A 17,976-nucleotide genomic window follows, 5' to 3' on the forward strand; every position below is an offset into this window, starting at 1 on the left:
GACGGAAAGTGACCGCAGCGTAGACGGAAAAGTAGACATCCATACAGTGGGGCAATAAGAAACTTATGACTGGACAAGACAGAAAAAAAGAAGTTTCAGAATAGATCCCGGAAATGTATATCTAAGTTTTCGAATGATACCCAAACTCTGTGAGACCTTAACCCTAATCATGGCTACATGGTTTCTGAATGAAAGGTTCTCATCAAGCAGGGTACCAAGAAACCGGACCACCCGATTCTCTGGTCTACACAAGGAGCCTTGTGACACCTGAAGGTGTGTAAGCTGAGGGAAAGTTACACCAATTCGAGAAAAAATAAGAAAATGTGGTTTACCAACATTCAAGACCAAGAATTGACATTAAACCATGACATAACTCTCTCAAATGTTGAAAATAAAACATTTGTCACAATAGTGCACCAACTCATTTGCAGCTTATTCATTAGTTTTGCTATCTAAGACGCCAACCATTTTATCTTGACGGAGGAATTGAAAAGGTGCATTTAGCTCTGCCTTTTTCTTGGTGTTGCTTACTTGAATAAAAATTCTCTTATATAACAAGGCTATTTTATTGTAAACATCGTGAATGGACAACTTTTCGTTGAACCGGGAGTGGGTGATATCAAATGATCGAACGCTGTGGTAGTACCTTCAGGCACAAAAAGAAACTTTCATTCAACAACTTTTATTCCCTAGCACATATAAGGGGGTTGAAGTGTTTTTAAGAAAAATTCTATACAATTGAAGAGTTTTTCTATGAATTTTAAGTCTATGAATTTTATGGAGACTGTGTTGAATAGTCAAAAGTGTTGTTTTCATACATGTGAAATGAGAAATTTTTCTGAATTGAAGTTGCTGGTTAACCCTTATGTGCAAGGGTGCCACATAGATTGGAACAGATTGTTCTTTTTATGAAAGGGGCTGTCTTCTCCTTAGCTCCTTACTTTCTACTGTGAAGTTTGGCTTTTTTCCAATTTTTAAAAGAAAATGTGCAATTCAAAAAAAATTCAAAGCTCTAAAAAACTTTTGTTTAACGAGCCAGGTGTTGAGAAGGAGGGCAGTCCCCCTTATATACAGAGTAATATACAGAGTAATTGATATTTTTTAGTTTTAAACTTGCTCCTTACTTTAGTTGAAAAACCTTATATGTTTAATTTCAGTTCATGAAACTGTAGAGTTTTGTGAATACAATACCAATGCAGAAAAAAACGATCAATATTTCAATGATTTCTGTTTGGATTTTAATGGGTAGTCAAACAGTTCGTGATAACGAACTGTAAGTAAGGAGCGATCCGGCTCAACAGTAACCAAAACTCTAAAAAACTGAATTTGATACCAATAGATGTATCAAAAGAATTGGCTTATTATGCTGATTCCAAACATATAAGTTTAGTCTTACCCATCAAAAGCTACGAGCCTGAAAAAGTTCGTCTGATTTTTGAAAAAAAGAGGGAAAGACCCTTTGAAGTCATAGAATTCACACCATCAGATTCAGCGTCTCAAAGAACCCTACTTTAGAGGAAGCTCATATCTCGTATCTGCAAAAATGTGGAATTTTGGAATTTTTACTAGAAGAAAAATCACGGATGTGTGTTTATTTGTTTTTTCGTTTTGTTTTTCTTTTGTTTTTTTTTTCAGGGCTGATTGTATTGATTCAGCACCTCGCTCTTTACGCAAAAGTTTAAATTTGTCCCAATTCTTTAAAAAATTACTCCTGAAACACAAGGGTCATTTAATTAGAATAATAAGTAACTTTTGTAAAGTACCAAAAAACTGTAACGTCAAGAGTGAGGTGTTGATGAGGGGGGTAACCCCCTCATATACTTAATAATTTCTGTTCGTTTTAAGTTTTAATGTTGGTCCTTACTTTTATTTGAAAAAACTTGTTTTTTCTTTATTTAATGAAACCTAGAGACAATCATTTTTCTAAAGGCAATGAAAAATTTATGTCAATTAAAGTAAAAGTATATAAAATGAAAAAAGTAAGTAATTATAAAAAATACACAAAACAATAGCCTACTTACAAAAACTAAGATATAAACTCCCATCATTCAGTTTTTGTTGAGCAATACCGAAGCATTGGACGGATATTATTTAACACTATCGACACTTTTGAACTTGGTTACCCAACACCTAAATATTTAATGCCTTTAGGCTCAGTTTTTATAAGAATTAACGCATTATCAATGTAGTTTGTTCAAAGTAAAACATTAAAATTAAGACTAAGAAAATCAAACAAAAATGCTTAATTAAATATTTTTAATTTAATTTTGAAATCCCAAAGCCAGTATATTTGAAACCTTTATACTAAATAACTGTAGAAAATAAATCTTTTTTCAAAGTGACAACTAGATAATACAATCACTTCTGAAAAAAATAATAATAAAACACAAAGAAACGTATCTGTTCTGAAGGAAAATACAGAAAATCCCAGCATTCCCCTCAAAATAGCCCCTTATTAAGTTGTTTTCCTTGTGTTTTCTATAGTTGTACGAACTTTCTTGTGTTCTAATAACTGCACTAATTACTAATAAACAAATACACATTTAGGATAAAAAAAAATTGCGGAAAACTGGCTAGGGGTCACTCAGTTACAAATTAGAACTTACATGGCTCTTTAAGGCGTAACAGAATACTGTTTTTTTATTCTAACTTGTGTATTATTATTACTTGGTTAAAAATCAACCAGTTTATTTGCCTCATACCACAGAGGAATTTAATTACGAAAAATTGCAATAAATACTAGGGAAAATAATGGTGAAACTATCGGCTGATGCTAGCTATCACGTAAGGCTAAATTGGCTGACGTTTAAATTAGTATCGTTCAGTTGAGGAAGGGGGGGGACTACTGTCATCAGATGCTATGAATCGGGGACTGTTGGAAAGAGGTTAAACTGAACTACATCGGTTACATCCTTCTATTTAGTTTCCTTGGGTCTCTTACCACTTTTTAAGATATTGTTCTGTGTTAATTTTATTGTCTTTTATCACTGGTATTCGTTCCCGTTTTTCAATCAGTGTCCTGAGCTTCAAAAGTGTATGTCTATTGATTTCATATTTTTGTTTCATCCTAGCAATTGGGGCTGTTGATGAAAATGCTGCCGCTCAAGAAGACGAAGAAGAAGATGAGCAAGAGGATGGAAAACGGGGTAGAAGAGGGAAGAAACGTCGAAATGATAGTGAAGACGAAGAGCCAAGAAAGAAGAGGGGAAAAATTGAAAAGGATGAGCTGGAGACCAATAAAAAGCTAATGAAAAAAATTATGAAGAAGGTTATGGCTTTTACAGATGAGTAAGTTAATTTTTCTGGGGAATAGCAATAAAAAGGAGATTTCTCGCCACCTTGATGGGGGGGGGCACTTTCAATGGAGGGGGGATCTCAATGAAATTTTATATTTAGAAGGATATTGTGTCTCAAAGCTCTTATTTTAAATCCCGACCGGATCTGGTGACATTGGGGGGAGTTTGGGGGGGTACCTAAAATCATGGAAAAGGCTTAGAGTGGAGGGATTGGGATGAAACTTGGTGGGAAAAATAAGCAGAAGTCTTAGATACGTGATTGACATAATTGGAACGGATCCGATCTATTGGGAGGGGGGGTTAATTATGAAAAATTAGAAAAAATGACGTATTTTTAACTTACGAAGGAGTGATCGGGTCTTCATGAAACTTCATTTTTAGAAGGACCTCGTAACTCGGATCTCTTATTTTAAATCTCAACCGGCTCCAGCGTCATTGTGGGGCAGTTGGGGGGGGGAATCTTAGAAAATACTTAAAGTGGAGAGATCAGGATGAAACTGGATGGGAGGAATAAAAACAAGTCTAAGATACGTGACTGACATAACCGGACCGGATCCGATCTCTTTGGTAGAGTTGAGGGGGGTGGTAATTCGGAAAAATGAGGTATTTGTATCTTACGAACGGGTGACCAGATCTTAATTAAATTTGATATTTAGAAGGATCTTGTGCTTTAAAGCTCTTATTTTAAATTCCGACCAGATCCTGTGACAGTGGGGGGAGTTGGAGAGGGAAACCGGAATTCTTAGAAAACGTGAAAATTGGGGTATTTTTATATTACGAATAGGTGGTCGGATCTTAATGAAACTTGATATATAGAAGGATCTTATGTCTCAGATGCTCCATTTTCGGCTCGGATTGGATCAGGGACATGGGGGTTGGAGGAGGGAAACAGAAATCTTGGAAAACGCTTATAGTGGAGAGATCGGGATGAAACTTGATGGGGAGAATAAACACAAATTCTAGATACGTGATTGACATAATTGGAACGGATCAGTTCTGTCTTTAGGAGCTGGGGGGTATTAATTTGGTAGAATTAGAAAAATTGAGGTATTTTTAACTTAAGAACGGGTTACCGGTTCTTAATGAAATTTAATATTTAGAAGGAATTCATGTCTCAGAGCTCTTATTTCAAATCCCAACCAGATCTGTTGACATTGGGGGGAGTTGAAGGGGGAAATTGGAAATCTTGGGAAACGCTTAGAGTGGAGGAATCGGGATGAAGCTTGGTGGATAGTACAAGCAAATGTCGTAGATACGTGATTGCCGTAACCGTACTGGATTCACTCTCTTTGGGGGAGTTGGGGGGAGGGTTTCAGTGATTTGACGAATTTGGTGCTTCTGGACGTGCTAAGACAATTAAAATTTGTACGCGTGTCAAGGAGCTGCACAAATTGACTTAATAAATTCGTTTTCCCAGATTCGACTATCTGGGGGGCTGAAGGGAGAGGAAAAATTAGAAAAAATGAGGTATTTATAACTTACGAGTAGGTGATCGGATCTTAATGAATTTTGATATTTAGAAGGACATCGTGACTCAGAGCTCGTATTTTAAATCCTGACCGGCATTAAGCCTCTGATTTTTTAAAAAATCAATCTGTTGGTTCTTAGAATTTTGTTAGAGCTCATACCATATGAGCTCTTCGCTCTTAGCTCTTCTTGCCTCGTCACAAGTGCCATATGAGCTCTTAGCTCTTGTTTTTAACTCTTTCAGGTAATTCTAGTGAATGAGCCGGAAGTTGTTATTTTGTTGCGTATGAATATGTTAGCTTTAGTGTTTTAATACTTTAGTGTTTCTGCTGATAACGACCTTTGTATATGTGGTCGAAATATCTATACTTTTGTAAATGTTTTCACTGTCTAATAAATGGACTCATCCCCATTTTAACGTTTATTTGTCCTTCATGAAAAGGCAGTGTGGTCTTGGAGAGAAAAAAACCTAATTGAAGGTACTGCGTCGAAAATAAGGGAGTACTAATAAGCAAAGGGAAAAGAGACATAGAATATAAATTAAAGTCCATATCGAAACGCTTCAAAGCACCCATCTAAACTTTATAACTAATCTAAGTCTCATTCTGATCCAATATAGCCACTTAAAAAACAAAACATATTCTCGTTAATAAAAGTAGTCTACGGTACAACTGGATAGTATAGTAGACGAAGGGTATCTCTAAGGACAATGGTCCTTGGTTAACCTTATTAAAGCTCAAGGGGGGGGGGGGGGAAAGCAACAGCCAATGCAATGTCTACCACAAAGGTACTTATTGTATGTATATCTTATATTCGATTCACATTCAAGTTATTTCTTTAATGAGAGGATAGCCATCATCCCTTCAGAATCTATATATTGAATCTGCTGTAGAAATGTATTCGTAGTGGCTAGAGGACCTCTCGCGAAAAAATGGAAGATGTGGACCTAGCAATATACCTATTGCACCTCATAATGACCCACTAAGAAAAAAACCTAAAAGTTTTTGTGAAACTATACAGTGCTGATCCGTCTTTATTATTACTTTTACAACCCCTCATTGGTTCACTTTATGTAGACCCTATGCTTCGGCACTAATGCGCCGCCCATCGACAGTGTTGCCTCTGAAACTCAGAGGCCATATAAAAAAAAATTCAACCTGATTTTTCATTTCAGAATTTTTACTCAATAATATTTGCCCCTATTTGAGTCAAAGTTCTAGTTTCGCAGCATAAAATGAAAATTAGCACATTTTTATGGCATTGTTTCTTCTGTTACTTAAAAATGAACTAGATCTCTTAATTTCCGCTCAAATTTCTCCTCTTGGGATATTTTACGACCACTGGCTCGATAAGATTACCCTTGGTGGGAGGAAGGACACGTATCTATGGCTGCTTTCCTGAAAAATACTTTCTTGTTTTAAAGGGCGGGTGGTAAGTATTAAAAAACTCTGATTCAGATATTTCTGATACTACTTGAATTTAATACTGTAGTTTCAATCATGAAACCCTCCCCTCCTCTCATTTTTCTCTTAATATATAAAAAAATTACGTCATTAGTATTTGATACTACCGTTAAGCCTGATTAATATTTTTTCATATTTGGAGATGGAAGCAAATACCTGTCGTTAATACACTGTTATACATTCTATGGTATTAGATTTTTTTTTCATACAAAGTTATCCCGTTGCCTACCGTTCAATAGCATGAATTGTTTGGTAAGCCCTAACTGTGACTAATATTTTTTTTAGCCAATTAGAATTATTTTTTCTTAGCCAAATCAGTTGCAAAAACATATATTTAAATTTGAGAATTTGGTATTTTCCTATCTTTTTTTGTAAAAGAAAGAAAAAAACGCTATTAAAATTATTAGAATACCTAATTTTATTGTCAGTCTAATGTGCTCATGTCATCTTAAAGCTATTTTAGTAAACATGTACTAATGTATTCTACAATAATGGTAATCAATATTCTCCTATTCTTTTTCTTCTAGAGAAGGGCGTCAAATAAGCTTACCATTCCAAAAGCTTCCGACTCGCCGTGAATTGCCTGATTACTATGATGTTATAAAGAAGCCGTTGGACATCAAGAAAATCTTGAAAAGGATTGAACTGGACCGGTACGAAACAATAGATGATCTTGAAAAGGACTTCTCTCTTCTCTGTCGAAATGCACAAGTGTACAATGAAGAAAATTCCCTAATCTATGCAGACTCGGTTGAGCTTTATAAGGCAAGTGAATATTTTGTTTGGGGGCGAGGATAAATTTTTTCTAGAGGCTCTTCAGATTAAGATGGTAGATAGAATTCGCTCCCCATTAGAGGAATGTGTTTCGACTAATGTTTGATTGCCTCCGTCAACAATTTTTCTTTTTTGCTGCGACTATGAACTGCTTGTTGTCTGTAAATAAGAATATGCCTTTTCGAATGGAATACCCTTTCTATCATACTTGACGGGGGCACAAGCCCCCTTCACTCCTTGCTCCGTGTTTTTGAATTGCCCATGGAAAATGGGGAAAGCTTTGAAGGGTAGATAACAATGTTATATTTATATGCATACCTGCGTAGTATGCAGTATGGGTCCTGAAGAGTGACAGTTCTCCTTTTCTTTGAGAAAAGTTTGTTCTAAACTAACCGGGAAATTGTTTTTTCGTCTTCTAAAAATTTGAGCTGAAGAACAAAGTGTGGAGGAGTGAGGGTCGTGTTAGCCTCTTCATATGTAAGAAATGTTTATGGATCAAATAGTTAGCTACAAATAAATGGTATAAGGGAGAGGGGAGGGTCTCTGAAAAAATATCCCACCAAACGAAAAAAACTACCCTCTGCTAAAAATCGTGTTACTGCACAACCAGAAATGCCCAGGTTTTCAACAGTTTGAAAACCTGTTATTCGAACAAACAAAATGTCTGAGTGGCAGCACTGTATCTATTATTTGACTTGTAATACGATTATTTATTGCTAATTTATTACTTTTCTTCAGTAGAATATGACGTCTTTCACTGAACGATGGAAATCCGCCCCCTTTAGAAACGTTGTATAGAATCGAGTTATTATGTTGATTTCAAACACACAAGTTTCATTAAGTTTAGTCTTACCCATTGACGGTTATGAGCCTGAAAACATAGAATATGTCCTTTTTAAATACATTTCGGCATCAATCATCTATCCAAAGTTAATAGGACTGATGAACTAATTCTTGTTTACTACCGTTACGCACATCAAATTATAATTTTGATTAAGATAATATAAACAGCTGGAAAACCTTTCTTCAGTACTTGTGGTATCCTTTAGGAACTAGGGCATCTGCTTGTCAGACGATCTTTCAGCCTACAAAGGCAGACCTAGAACAAAATCTTTGGCGGGGGAGGGGGGCAATATGACAATGACGCCAATAATTGACCAAATTGACCAGTTTAAAAAAAAGAGCAAAAAACAGAAAAAAAACGGAATGAGGGTGTCAGAAAAAATCTATGGGGTTGGGGGGCCTCAGATCCTCCAGTTTCAGATGAGACATAGCATGATGATTAAGAATCGCTTCCGTCCTTTGACAAGGCCATGAAACTTCATCTTTGCTCATTAGTATAAGAAGGTTAAAATTAATGGGATTTCATTTTAAAAAATAATAACCATATTAATGTAAAGAAAGACAATCTTGTGTGTATGTCGTTTTTAGTAAGATAAAGCCCATTTAGAAATGGCTTATTGCAAAGATGACCAAAACAGAGAGCATGGGAATTTAATAAGAGATTTAATAAGTGAAAAAACACTAGCACCTGACAGTGGGTCGTTAGCGAACAGGACACGAAAAATTCAGAAGAAGGAAAATCCTACTTTTATTGAACTTCTTATTCTAAATATAAAATGTAAAAACCATGTAAACTTTTATTCAGAAGATGATTAGATTCAATGTGGGTTTTTTTTTATTTAGTCAGACTCTTGTTTTAAGATTTGTTGTATTAGTTTAAAACGGTGGTCGAAAACCTTTAGACGGTCAAGGTCCATTAAATGTATCAATTTTTATTTGCTGGACCACGAACATGGAATTGGAAAAGAAAGGTATTGTAAATGCATATGATAATCAGAAACGTTTTAATATAGTTAATAGTATATACTATTAACTATGTTAAACTAACTATATTATACAATATATACATATATATATATATATATATATATATATATATATATATATATATATATATATATATATATATATATATAATATATATATATATATATATATATATATATATATATATATATATATATATATATATATATAAATATATAATATATATATATATATATATATATATATATATATATATATATATATATATATATATATATATATATATATATATATAAATAGCAATAATTTTTTTCAAGAAGAAAAAACAACGTTTTTAGTGTGATGGTTGCTCTTTTATATTTGACATCATGATATGAAAATTCAATTTCAATGATATTACTGCAAGGCAAAGAGCTACATTGATCAAAAACCGAGAGTGATAACAAGCCTCAATTACTGTCAGAGAAGGACATTCTTTCACATAAATTTGTACTTGAACATTGAATCAAAATTTTCATAGCTTCTTCACTCAGTAAAGGGTATTTATTTTTTTAGAGAGACACAAAAATGAGCTCCTTATAAAGAGGACTTGAATTTTAATTTGAGACAAGAAAGATCAGTGAGACTTTGAGCTTCTTTTATGGTTATTTTGTCCTCTTCGATTTTAGATACAAGTGGAGTTATTATCCAGGTCTGGGATCTTCTTCCCTTGTGTAACGAAAATGAAAATATCATGTCAGTGACTGTAAGTACTGTTGAATAGTCATGGATACCCCTTGATGGTTGAGATCCTTCTCTTTCATATATTCATCAATCCTTATAAACATTTGTAAATTTCCATCTACCAATGGCATCTGCCACAGTGATTTTCTTTCGAGAACCGTCTATCTTTCCTTGTATCGTAAACACGTCCTTAAGATGTCTATGCAAAGATATGTTTAGCGGACTTAACGGAAAAAATCTACCAGGCATGCCAGCTTGGCTACCCAGTCATCATCGAACAAGAGTCCTTGAAATTTCTGATTATTTTGCTGCTGAAAAAATAATCCGATTTATTTACGCAAGACGAGAAGGCGGCTCAGTATTTTGCCCCTCGATAGCCATCTTACCTCAACGTGAAAAAGAAGTTGTGTGTAATGTAAACTCATTTCAAACATCCGAGAATTCAGAGCCTTATGTCTAATTTCATTCACAGTTTTATAGCACTGGATAATATTTCGTTTATTTGTGGGGGCATTTTTTACCACAAGCTGCTCACGGCGTATAATGCAATAGGTAAACAAAATGTCTTGGTGACAGATATTTTTTACTCTTGCAGCAACTCCTGAGCAATGTCCGGTCATGTTTTTAGCACTGTCTCTACAAATGCCATTTCATTTTTTCGACTCGATTTCGTGCTTCAGGAAATAACTATCAAGGGCTTTAGAAATCTCGTAGCTAGTTACTCTGCCCTGCAAGTTCAGCGGGGAAAAAGTTCCTTTTGTAATTTTCCTTGTAACTCAATCCTTACTACACAAAGGACAACTGCTGTGTTACTGACGTCTATAGATTCATAAATTTGAATTGAATAGTGGTGGATTTTTTCCCATTGTTATAACTTGATTTTCAATATCTCCAGCAGTTTCTTGAATTTTACTTCTGAAAGTGTTAGCAGACATAGGAACTAACTTTAGTCTTAGGGTGGCCTATTTTCCCAAAACAGATATATAGGCTTGTAATATGCAAGGCTAAGTTTAGTATTCACCTATCGTATATGGTTTGTTTATTGTGTGCAATTTGGAGTGCTGTCAAATTGGAAGCCATTAATAGGGACGTACCTTTAGCAACCATGTTTTTGAAAGCCCCTATTTGTTTTTTCATGCTTTCATGTGCTCTTTGAAAAATATTCAAGGGGTCTGTCAAATAAATCAGGGTGTTTTGATTGCAAGTGAATTTTAATTTTGACAGTTTCACGGTATGGTTAGATAAATTTTCATGATAAACACCATAAGGAAGTCTTAGGTCTAGCTCACTACCAGGCTCTTGAATAAATCCAAATTTCAGGTAGTCTGTACAATATTTTCCTGATATTTTGTGTTTTTTACCTTCTTTTTGAATATTGAAGATTGTTTGCAATGTTGTCTGATGAGGATTGTGGATTCTCTGGTAAGTCTAATTCACTGATCAGCTGACTTATTGCTATATTCATCACTGTATCTTTACTTTTTCTAAAGAAATGCAAAATATTCACTATCCTTTGCTCACTCATTATGGATCCTTGCGTTTTCTTACTCAATAGTTTCAGGAAAGTCCATTAATTCACTAATTTTCAAATTGGTAGCTGCGTATTTCACATTTTTCATCTTTGAGAACAATAGCTTACATAAGTAAACCTACTAGTTTACTCTCACGGAGCTTATGCCGGGCCCAGGAAGGTACAGGTCTCATAGAACTAAACTAATACCGGAGATTGTATGGAAAATTGAAACAGAATGAAACTTTCGACGGAATAGAAAGGCAAAAGAAAATGTATCCAGTCAGAAGTATTGTGATTCAAGAATGTATAGCGGTAGAAATCGTTAAATGTGCAAACAAAGCCCCATATCAATTTTGTTTTAGTCTTTTTTAGTCGGAGCAAAGCTTTTTAAATTTTTTATCTATGATAATTTCCCTTAATTTTTTTTATGTTGATGAAATACAAAAAAAAATTAGATATTTCTTAATAATGATCCCTTTTGTGGACCACATAAACATTTTCATGGACCACCAGGGGTCCATGGACCACGGGTTGGCGACCGCTGGTTTAAAAGATAGTTTAGCTAAGTTAATTTATGGAACATTGACTGATTTGAAAAAAAAATATGTACACAAGTGTACCTCATCTGCCTTTTTCGCCTCTTTGTCCTTATGATTTTTTATCTTCAGCCCAATTTAACGGTTAAAAAAAAATATAAAGGCAACTTTATTTTGCCCAGCCACCATTGTCTAGAATTTCTGTAATTTCAACCAATCTTGAAGGGGATTTCCCTCTAACTCCCTGTCTATAGGCGTTTGAATTAACTTTTGTCACGTCAAAAGATCTTGCTTTTTTTTATTTAATTTTTTTTTCTTTAGATATTTACATCTGTCAAAGAGAAAATCTCAACTGCGCCCCAAGAAGATGATGACCCAACTGAAAAAGCAGAAGATGTTGATTCGGACAGCCAATCAGGAGTAAGAATGAAGATCAGTCTTAAAGGGAGAAAGTCAACATCAACACCTACTGGGTAACTATAAAATTATTTTTAATGTTCTTCAAATGATTTCATGTGTGAGAATGAAGTCCCAAACTGTTGAGGAAAAGAAGCGTTGGAAGGGGAAAAAGCCCCCTTCGTTGTAATCAATCGTCGCAGTCGGATAATGTTTGGGCCTTCAGTCTTTGCATAGCAGGTACTTACATAGAGGAGGGAAGCCGTCTGGTTCTCCCTCCCCTCCCTCCACAAAAACAGGATTTATCAAAACTGACAGACTACTTTAAATAGGCTAAACCTATACAAGTCATCTCAAAATCACCCTGGATGGATGTCTCCATTAAATCTTATTACTCTCCTTCACTCAGTTAGCATCTGTGTAACAACTCTTTTGCATTTTTTGTGGCACCCTAAAGGATAACTAAAAATAAAATAAGTGTTGGCAAACTCTCATACTTCATCTGCACAGCCTATAAATAATAAGTCTGTATTAGACTATACCCATGGGAGTTATGCCCCAAAGGATTGGCAAAAAAGAATCTAGAGAAAACATGAAATTTAAAAACAATTTTCTAATGAAAAATAAACAATAGAAGAGCATAGGTGGTGGACAGAGTTGTGTGTGGTGGTTTCCTAACAATTGAGGAAAAGCTGTCAGTAGGGTTCACACTAATGCACGATTTTCCTAAATTTGGAGGAGAATGGTGCTTTCTTTAAGCCGCCATTTCTTTGCAGTTAAAGCTTGTTATTGCAATGCTTCATTTAGTACTATCCTAGAAATACTCAGCAAAGCATCAAGCTGCCTATTTCTCTACTCCATTAAATCCCATTGCTCTCCTTCACTCAGTTACCATCCATGTAAAACATTTCATTAATCTGATCTAATATGCTACTGTTAGACAATTGGTATCACATTGACAGCGGGAATTCAAGTGAAAATTGGCTATGATAATGTATTTGCGAAGATTAGAAAATAAATTAGCTTATATTTCTAGTCGCCTACTATTGACAACTTCCCCCCCCCCATGAAATTAACTTCGTTGAGCTTTAAGTTTTACAGATTCAAAGTATCTAAATCAAATAATTAATGGCATTTATTTTAAGCTGGATGAAGTTCATTTGCTGTTACGTTTAAAGGTCGTGTCTGGCATTTGCACACTTTTGGGATAATTGCCCTAACCGCTTGCTAAGCTGTTTTCAAAGAAAGGGTGGGCAGAGTGATTGAACATACTGTATCCTGAGGGTCCTCCCTTTGAAAACAGCTTTACAAACAGTTTCTCCGCAATTATCTCAGAAGTGTGAAATTACCTGAAAGGACGTGTTTGTGTTATAATGTAGTTCTATTTGCTTTTACAGTTCAAGAACAACTAAGCGTCGAAGTGCCAAAGGTAAGAAGTACGATGAAGATGATGAAGAAGATGATGAGGAAAATTCAAAAATTCCATCTCTGAGTTCATCTCGTGCTTCATCTCCTATCGCTGGAAAAAGAAAAAGGGATATATAAATCCTCTGTCAGGACATAGAGGAGAAGTTATTTAAGCTGATTATACTATTGCTAAACGTTCAGGAAAGATCAGGCTTTGTTTCTGATCAATCGTTGAATTAAAACACTTGAATAAATGCTTAAATCCGTGTGTGAAGACATTCTAATGATGGCATCATTACTAAGCTTTCAACAATTATCATGTCGTTTGACTTAGTAAATAGCATTTCTTCGAAAGTTACTATGAAAAAAATACAAAAAATTGGAAAGCATTAAAAATGCATCGAATACTTTGAATAATGTTATTGAGAAACATATTCTTTTTGATGATTAAGGTTGGAAGTATAGCCCTTTTCTTCTGTCATTTGATTTGCGTATTATAAAATTGCAATGAATATATATATATATATATATAATATATATATATATATATATATATATATATATAAAATCCTGAACAGGTTCAATCCCATGTGTGCTCTGATTTGTTGAAATTTAAAAGTTTAATACAATGCAGATTTACGACCTGGACTTATTAGCCTTTCCATTTCATAACATATTCCCTACATTTTTTATGTTTTGAGTTAAATGTATCATCTGCATCTACACGTTTTAGTTAAACTCAAAGAATTTTTTTTACCTACTGAAACGATTGGTGAAGTGTGTGAAGTGATTTGATGCCATTTTTTCTCTTTGACCTAATCTCGAAGGTGTTGTGCATAGCTCATATTGCATTTTAAGTATTGTTTAAAAACGATGAAAAATTAACTTTTGATTTTTGTATTAGTGTATTCCTTATTTTATTTTGTGCCACTGCTAAAGCTTTCCTAGTTTTAATTTAGTTGGAAATATATATACATTGCATTTCTGATGAGGCTTTGTAATGAAACTGGAGATCTGATGGATAGTAGAACATCGATTATCCGTAGTAAATATTGTTGATATGTATCCGGATCATTGAATCTATTGAAAAGGCAGTTTTAAACATATCATAGCATAGTTCGTAATGTTAGGTAATTACTGAAAATCACCAAAGGAATTTAACAAAAAGCAGTGTCACTGGAAAATTGTTCAAGAATGAAATTCTTCCTAAAATCGTTAATTGTTGATCTACCTACACTATAATTATCAGTTAAGTTATGACTGTCTTAATCTTTTCTTTAATGAATCATTAATATTTATTTATCTTGAAAGCAGAAGACCATTTGTACGTTTCGCAATATATAAGAACATATGTGAAATGACCCATTGATCTTATGATGTATAATGGCAAAATAATAAAGAAAAATATGGGGTTGAAATCACCTAGTGACATGTCACAGTGAAGTGACAAAATTGTATTTAATTGGAAACTAAATTAATGCAACAACAAATTTGTCGAGTAGATATTCGGGTCGTGGGTGGATAATATCAGTTCGGACCTGTCCGTGTATGTATAGATTTGACTTAAAAATGTGACTGGAGTTTGTAGTCTGGATAATCCCGAATCTGGATTCCTAAGGGTCAGACGATTGAGTTTCTATTGTATTGTGGAAATTTCTAAATTATTGCTAATAGTGTTTAGACTTAGTTTATTTTTAACCTGGTCAGAGATTAAATGCACAGACGTGATAGTTATATCTGGCTCAAACTAATAAGGATGATATGACATTGTTATTCTAGAAATAAGTCTGGATAATTCTAGCTTTAGTTATCTCAATCTTGTCTTGAATTTTTTTTTTTTTTTAATCTGAATGCTTTCGTGTTGATGGAAATGAACTAATCCTGGTTTTGGCTGGAGTTAAATTTCATTAACTTGATGGAAATGAGCTGTAATTCTGATTTTGGCTGGAGCTAAATTTCTTTAAGTTGGTGGAAATCAACTGTAATCCTGATTTTGGCTGGAGTTAAATTTCGTTAACTTGATGGAAATGAGCTGTAATTCTTGTTTTTGCCTGGAGCTAAATTTCGTTAATTTGACGAATATGAACTGTAATCCATGTTTTAACTAGAGCTAAATTTCGTTTCACGAGTCGGATTTCAACCCGTCCGATGGATAAACGGCCCTGGGTGCTCCGTTAATGTGCTTTGGCTTCTCATAGATTCGGTTCAATTCTGTTCTATTCAAAACTGAAATTTTTGGCGAATCTGCGTGGCATGTCCTATTTTTAGTCAATATTTACTCAACTGAGCATACATTATTTGCTTACTAAAAAATGAGAGGACTTGCCCTTAGCAATCAGTCCGTTTGTTGTAGAATCACAATGCAACTGATCAAATTGGACTCATTTGCTTTATTAAAAAGCCTATACATGCATGGACTTTTTTCGTTTAGCACGTTTTTTTCTATTAGCAGCCAAGTCTACTCCACTTAGTAACTTCGCTTGGTCGTTTTCATTTCACCAAATTTTCCGTATTCTGTAAGAATCTCACTTTTAAGCTCACTTAGTATTCATTGCCCTACATTTCCCCCCTTAAATCCTTTCAGTTTCTTTGTGTCAGAAGTACAGTCTATGCTTGTATATAGGAAACATGCTCAGAGAAGAAATGTCTGTCCATTTGACATTATCTAAAACTTCAAGATTCCTTGGGTTTTTCTTATATACCCATTCTCTATTTTGATATTAGTTTACGCTGCTTGTTGGTCAAAACCTCTCTTGGCATTTAGAGGGTTGGTAGAGATCTCCCTGAATCTAATTTAAAAAGAAAAAAGGTTGGTAAGTTTCAGAATTCAAACCTGTATGTTCAGGCACTCGAAAGTTTGATTTTTTATTATTAAGGGGAAGGTATTCTGCTCAGGATAAAAGAATTTAGTATATGAATAAAAATAGAAGATCATTTAAAAATTTCAAATAGGTTGGTTTTTACTACCCCCAAAAACGTGTTGCCGCGATCACAAATTGTTGAGGAGAAAAATGTATAGAAATCCGGGCCTCGGTATATATGGGATTTAGTACTGATTACAGGCAAAATGTTTTATTGAATTGCGGATTCGTGTTACAAATACACCTCGTCATAATGGTTAGCTGATTCGGTTCAATCACTTTCTGATAAATCATCATTCTTTGTCTAATCAAAAGTTGTGGTCTGAACGGATTTATCAAGTCCTTGGAGTGATCCATTAGCCTGAAGAATAATAAAACAAAGTTAAAACTTTCAGGACTGTTCCTAGGGCTGGTGGTGCCCCGGACAAAATTAGTTGTGGCACACCCCCTCCCCCCCCCCCCTTCCGACTCAACCATTTTTAAAAGTCCCAGAAATTCCAGTTGTTCATAGGGTGTCCCCAGCCACGGCATCGGGGACACCTTGTCCCGGTCCTTCTCCCCTTTGAACGGTCTTGAAAACTATGCTACAAACATTTGAAGGCCAATCGGGGCCGTTTCGAGAAATTTCCCACGTCATCTAAGGTTTCAAATATAGTCTGCTTTTGACACAGAAATACCAAGCTAAACTTTAGCTTAAAGAGTTTTTCGTTAGTTACGTTAGACCACTTAAATAAAAGTTAGGGGGAGGTGAGAATAACCCTATATACATTTAGAGTAATGTATATGTACGTTTTAGATTTTAATGTCAATCTTCCCTTTCTTGTGGAGTTTAATTGCGAAATATTTTTAGCTTTTCAAGTATAAAAACGCAGAGTGAAGAACAACAAAGCAATAAAAAGTCATCTAAGATTTTTTGCGTTCATTTTGACATCCTGAATCTGTTAAAATTGAAACTTAGAGCTCGCTTTAGAGTCCCTAAATAGGCTCACTGAAGCATACTCACTTACTTGTAACCGCCTTTTTATATATATCGTTAATTTGTAAAGAAATCGTTCTTTCTTAAGGGTTATATCAATCATCCTAACAGTTATCTAAAACTATTATTTGCAATAACAAATTTATCCAGAAAATATTGCCCCACCATGGCACACTTTGTGCCTTAACGCATGTGCGGTATATGCAAAGTACACAGTTTAAGTTTAGGATACTTTTAAGATAAGTATGTTCCCTATTTGAAGATATTTTGAAACAAAAAAACTAACTACTGGAAAAAAGAAACGAGTTGGAAGTGACTGCTTCGGCCCAAAGTTGGACAAAGTAATTACTAAATATTAGATTTGTTTCTTTTTTTTCTTTTTTGTTGTTTGGGCGACACTCTTCTCTATGTCAAACAGTTCTAATCTCTGTGTTGTATATAAGAAAAATTATATTCTTAGTATAGTTTTGTCATGTTGTAATATACATAAATTTTGTCACTTTGTCAATTAAAATTTGTCAAATATTCTATGGTTTAGCAGCTTTTTCCTCCATCTTATTTGATAGGGAAAAATTCAATCCGATGACACAGATGATGTTTTTTTTTTCTTTAGAATTTAATTAATCGAAGCGAAAACTATACTCAAATCATGGGTGAGGTGATTTAGCAGTCGCTAATAAGATCATTGGTACTTTGTATAGGCTATAGCGATTTGAGCTTACCAAAAAGTTCGA

The 17,976-nt window shown here is 34.5% G+C and overlaps 1 protein-coding gene across 1 annotated transcript in view; it reads left to right on the forward strand.

Moving 5' to 3' along the window:
- LOC136034584 (ATP-dependent helicase brm-like) overlaps positions 1-17,767 on the forward strand; it is an 18,569-nt gene extending 802 nt beyond the window's left edge. Inside the window, exons 2-5 of the mRNA XM_065715840.1 lie at positions 3,016-3,288; positions 6,754-6,991; positions 11,924-12,075; positions 13,396-17,767. Of these exons, the coding sequence (XP_065571912.1) occupies positions 3,016-3,288; positions 6,754-6,991; positions 11,924-12,075; positions 13,396-13,543 (811 nt within the window). The 3' untranslated portion in view covers positions 13,544-17,767. The remainder of the gene's footprint in view (positions 1-3,015; positions 3,289-6,753; positions 6,992-11,923; positions 12,076-13,395) is intronic.
- The last annotated feature ends 209 nt before the right edge of the window (positions 17,768-17,976 follow it).

This window comes from Artemia franciscana, chromosome 2 (assembly GCF_032884065.1).
Source record: "Artemia franciscana chromosome 2, ASM3288406v1, whole genome shotgun sequence".
NCBI lineage: Eukaryota > Metazoa > Arthropoda > Branchiopoda > Anostraca > Artemiidae > Artemia > Artemia franciscana.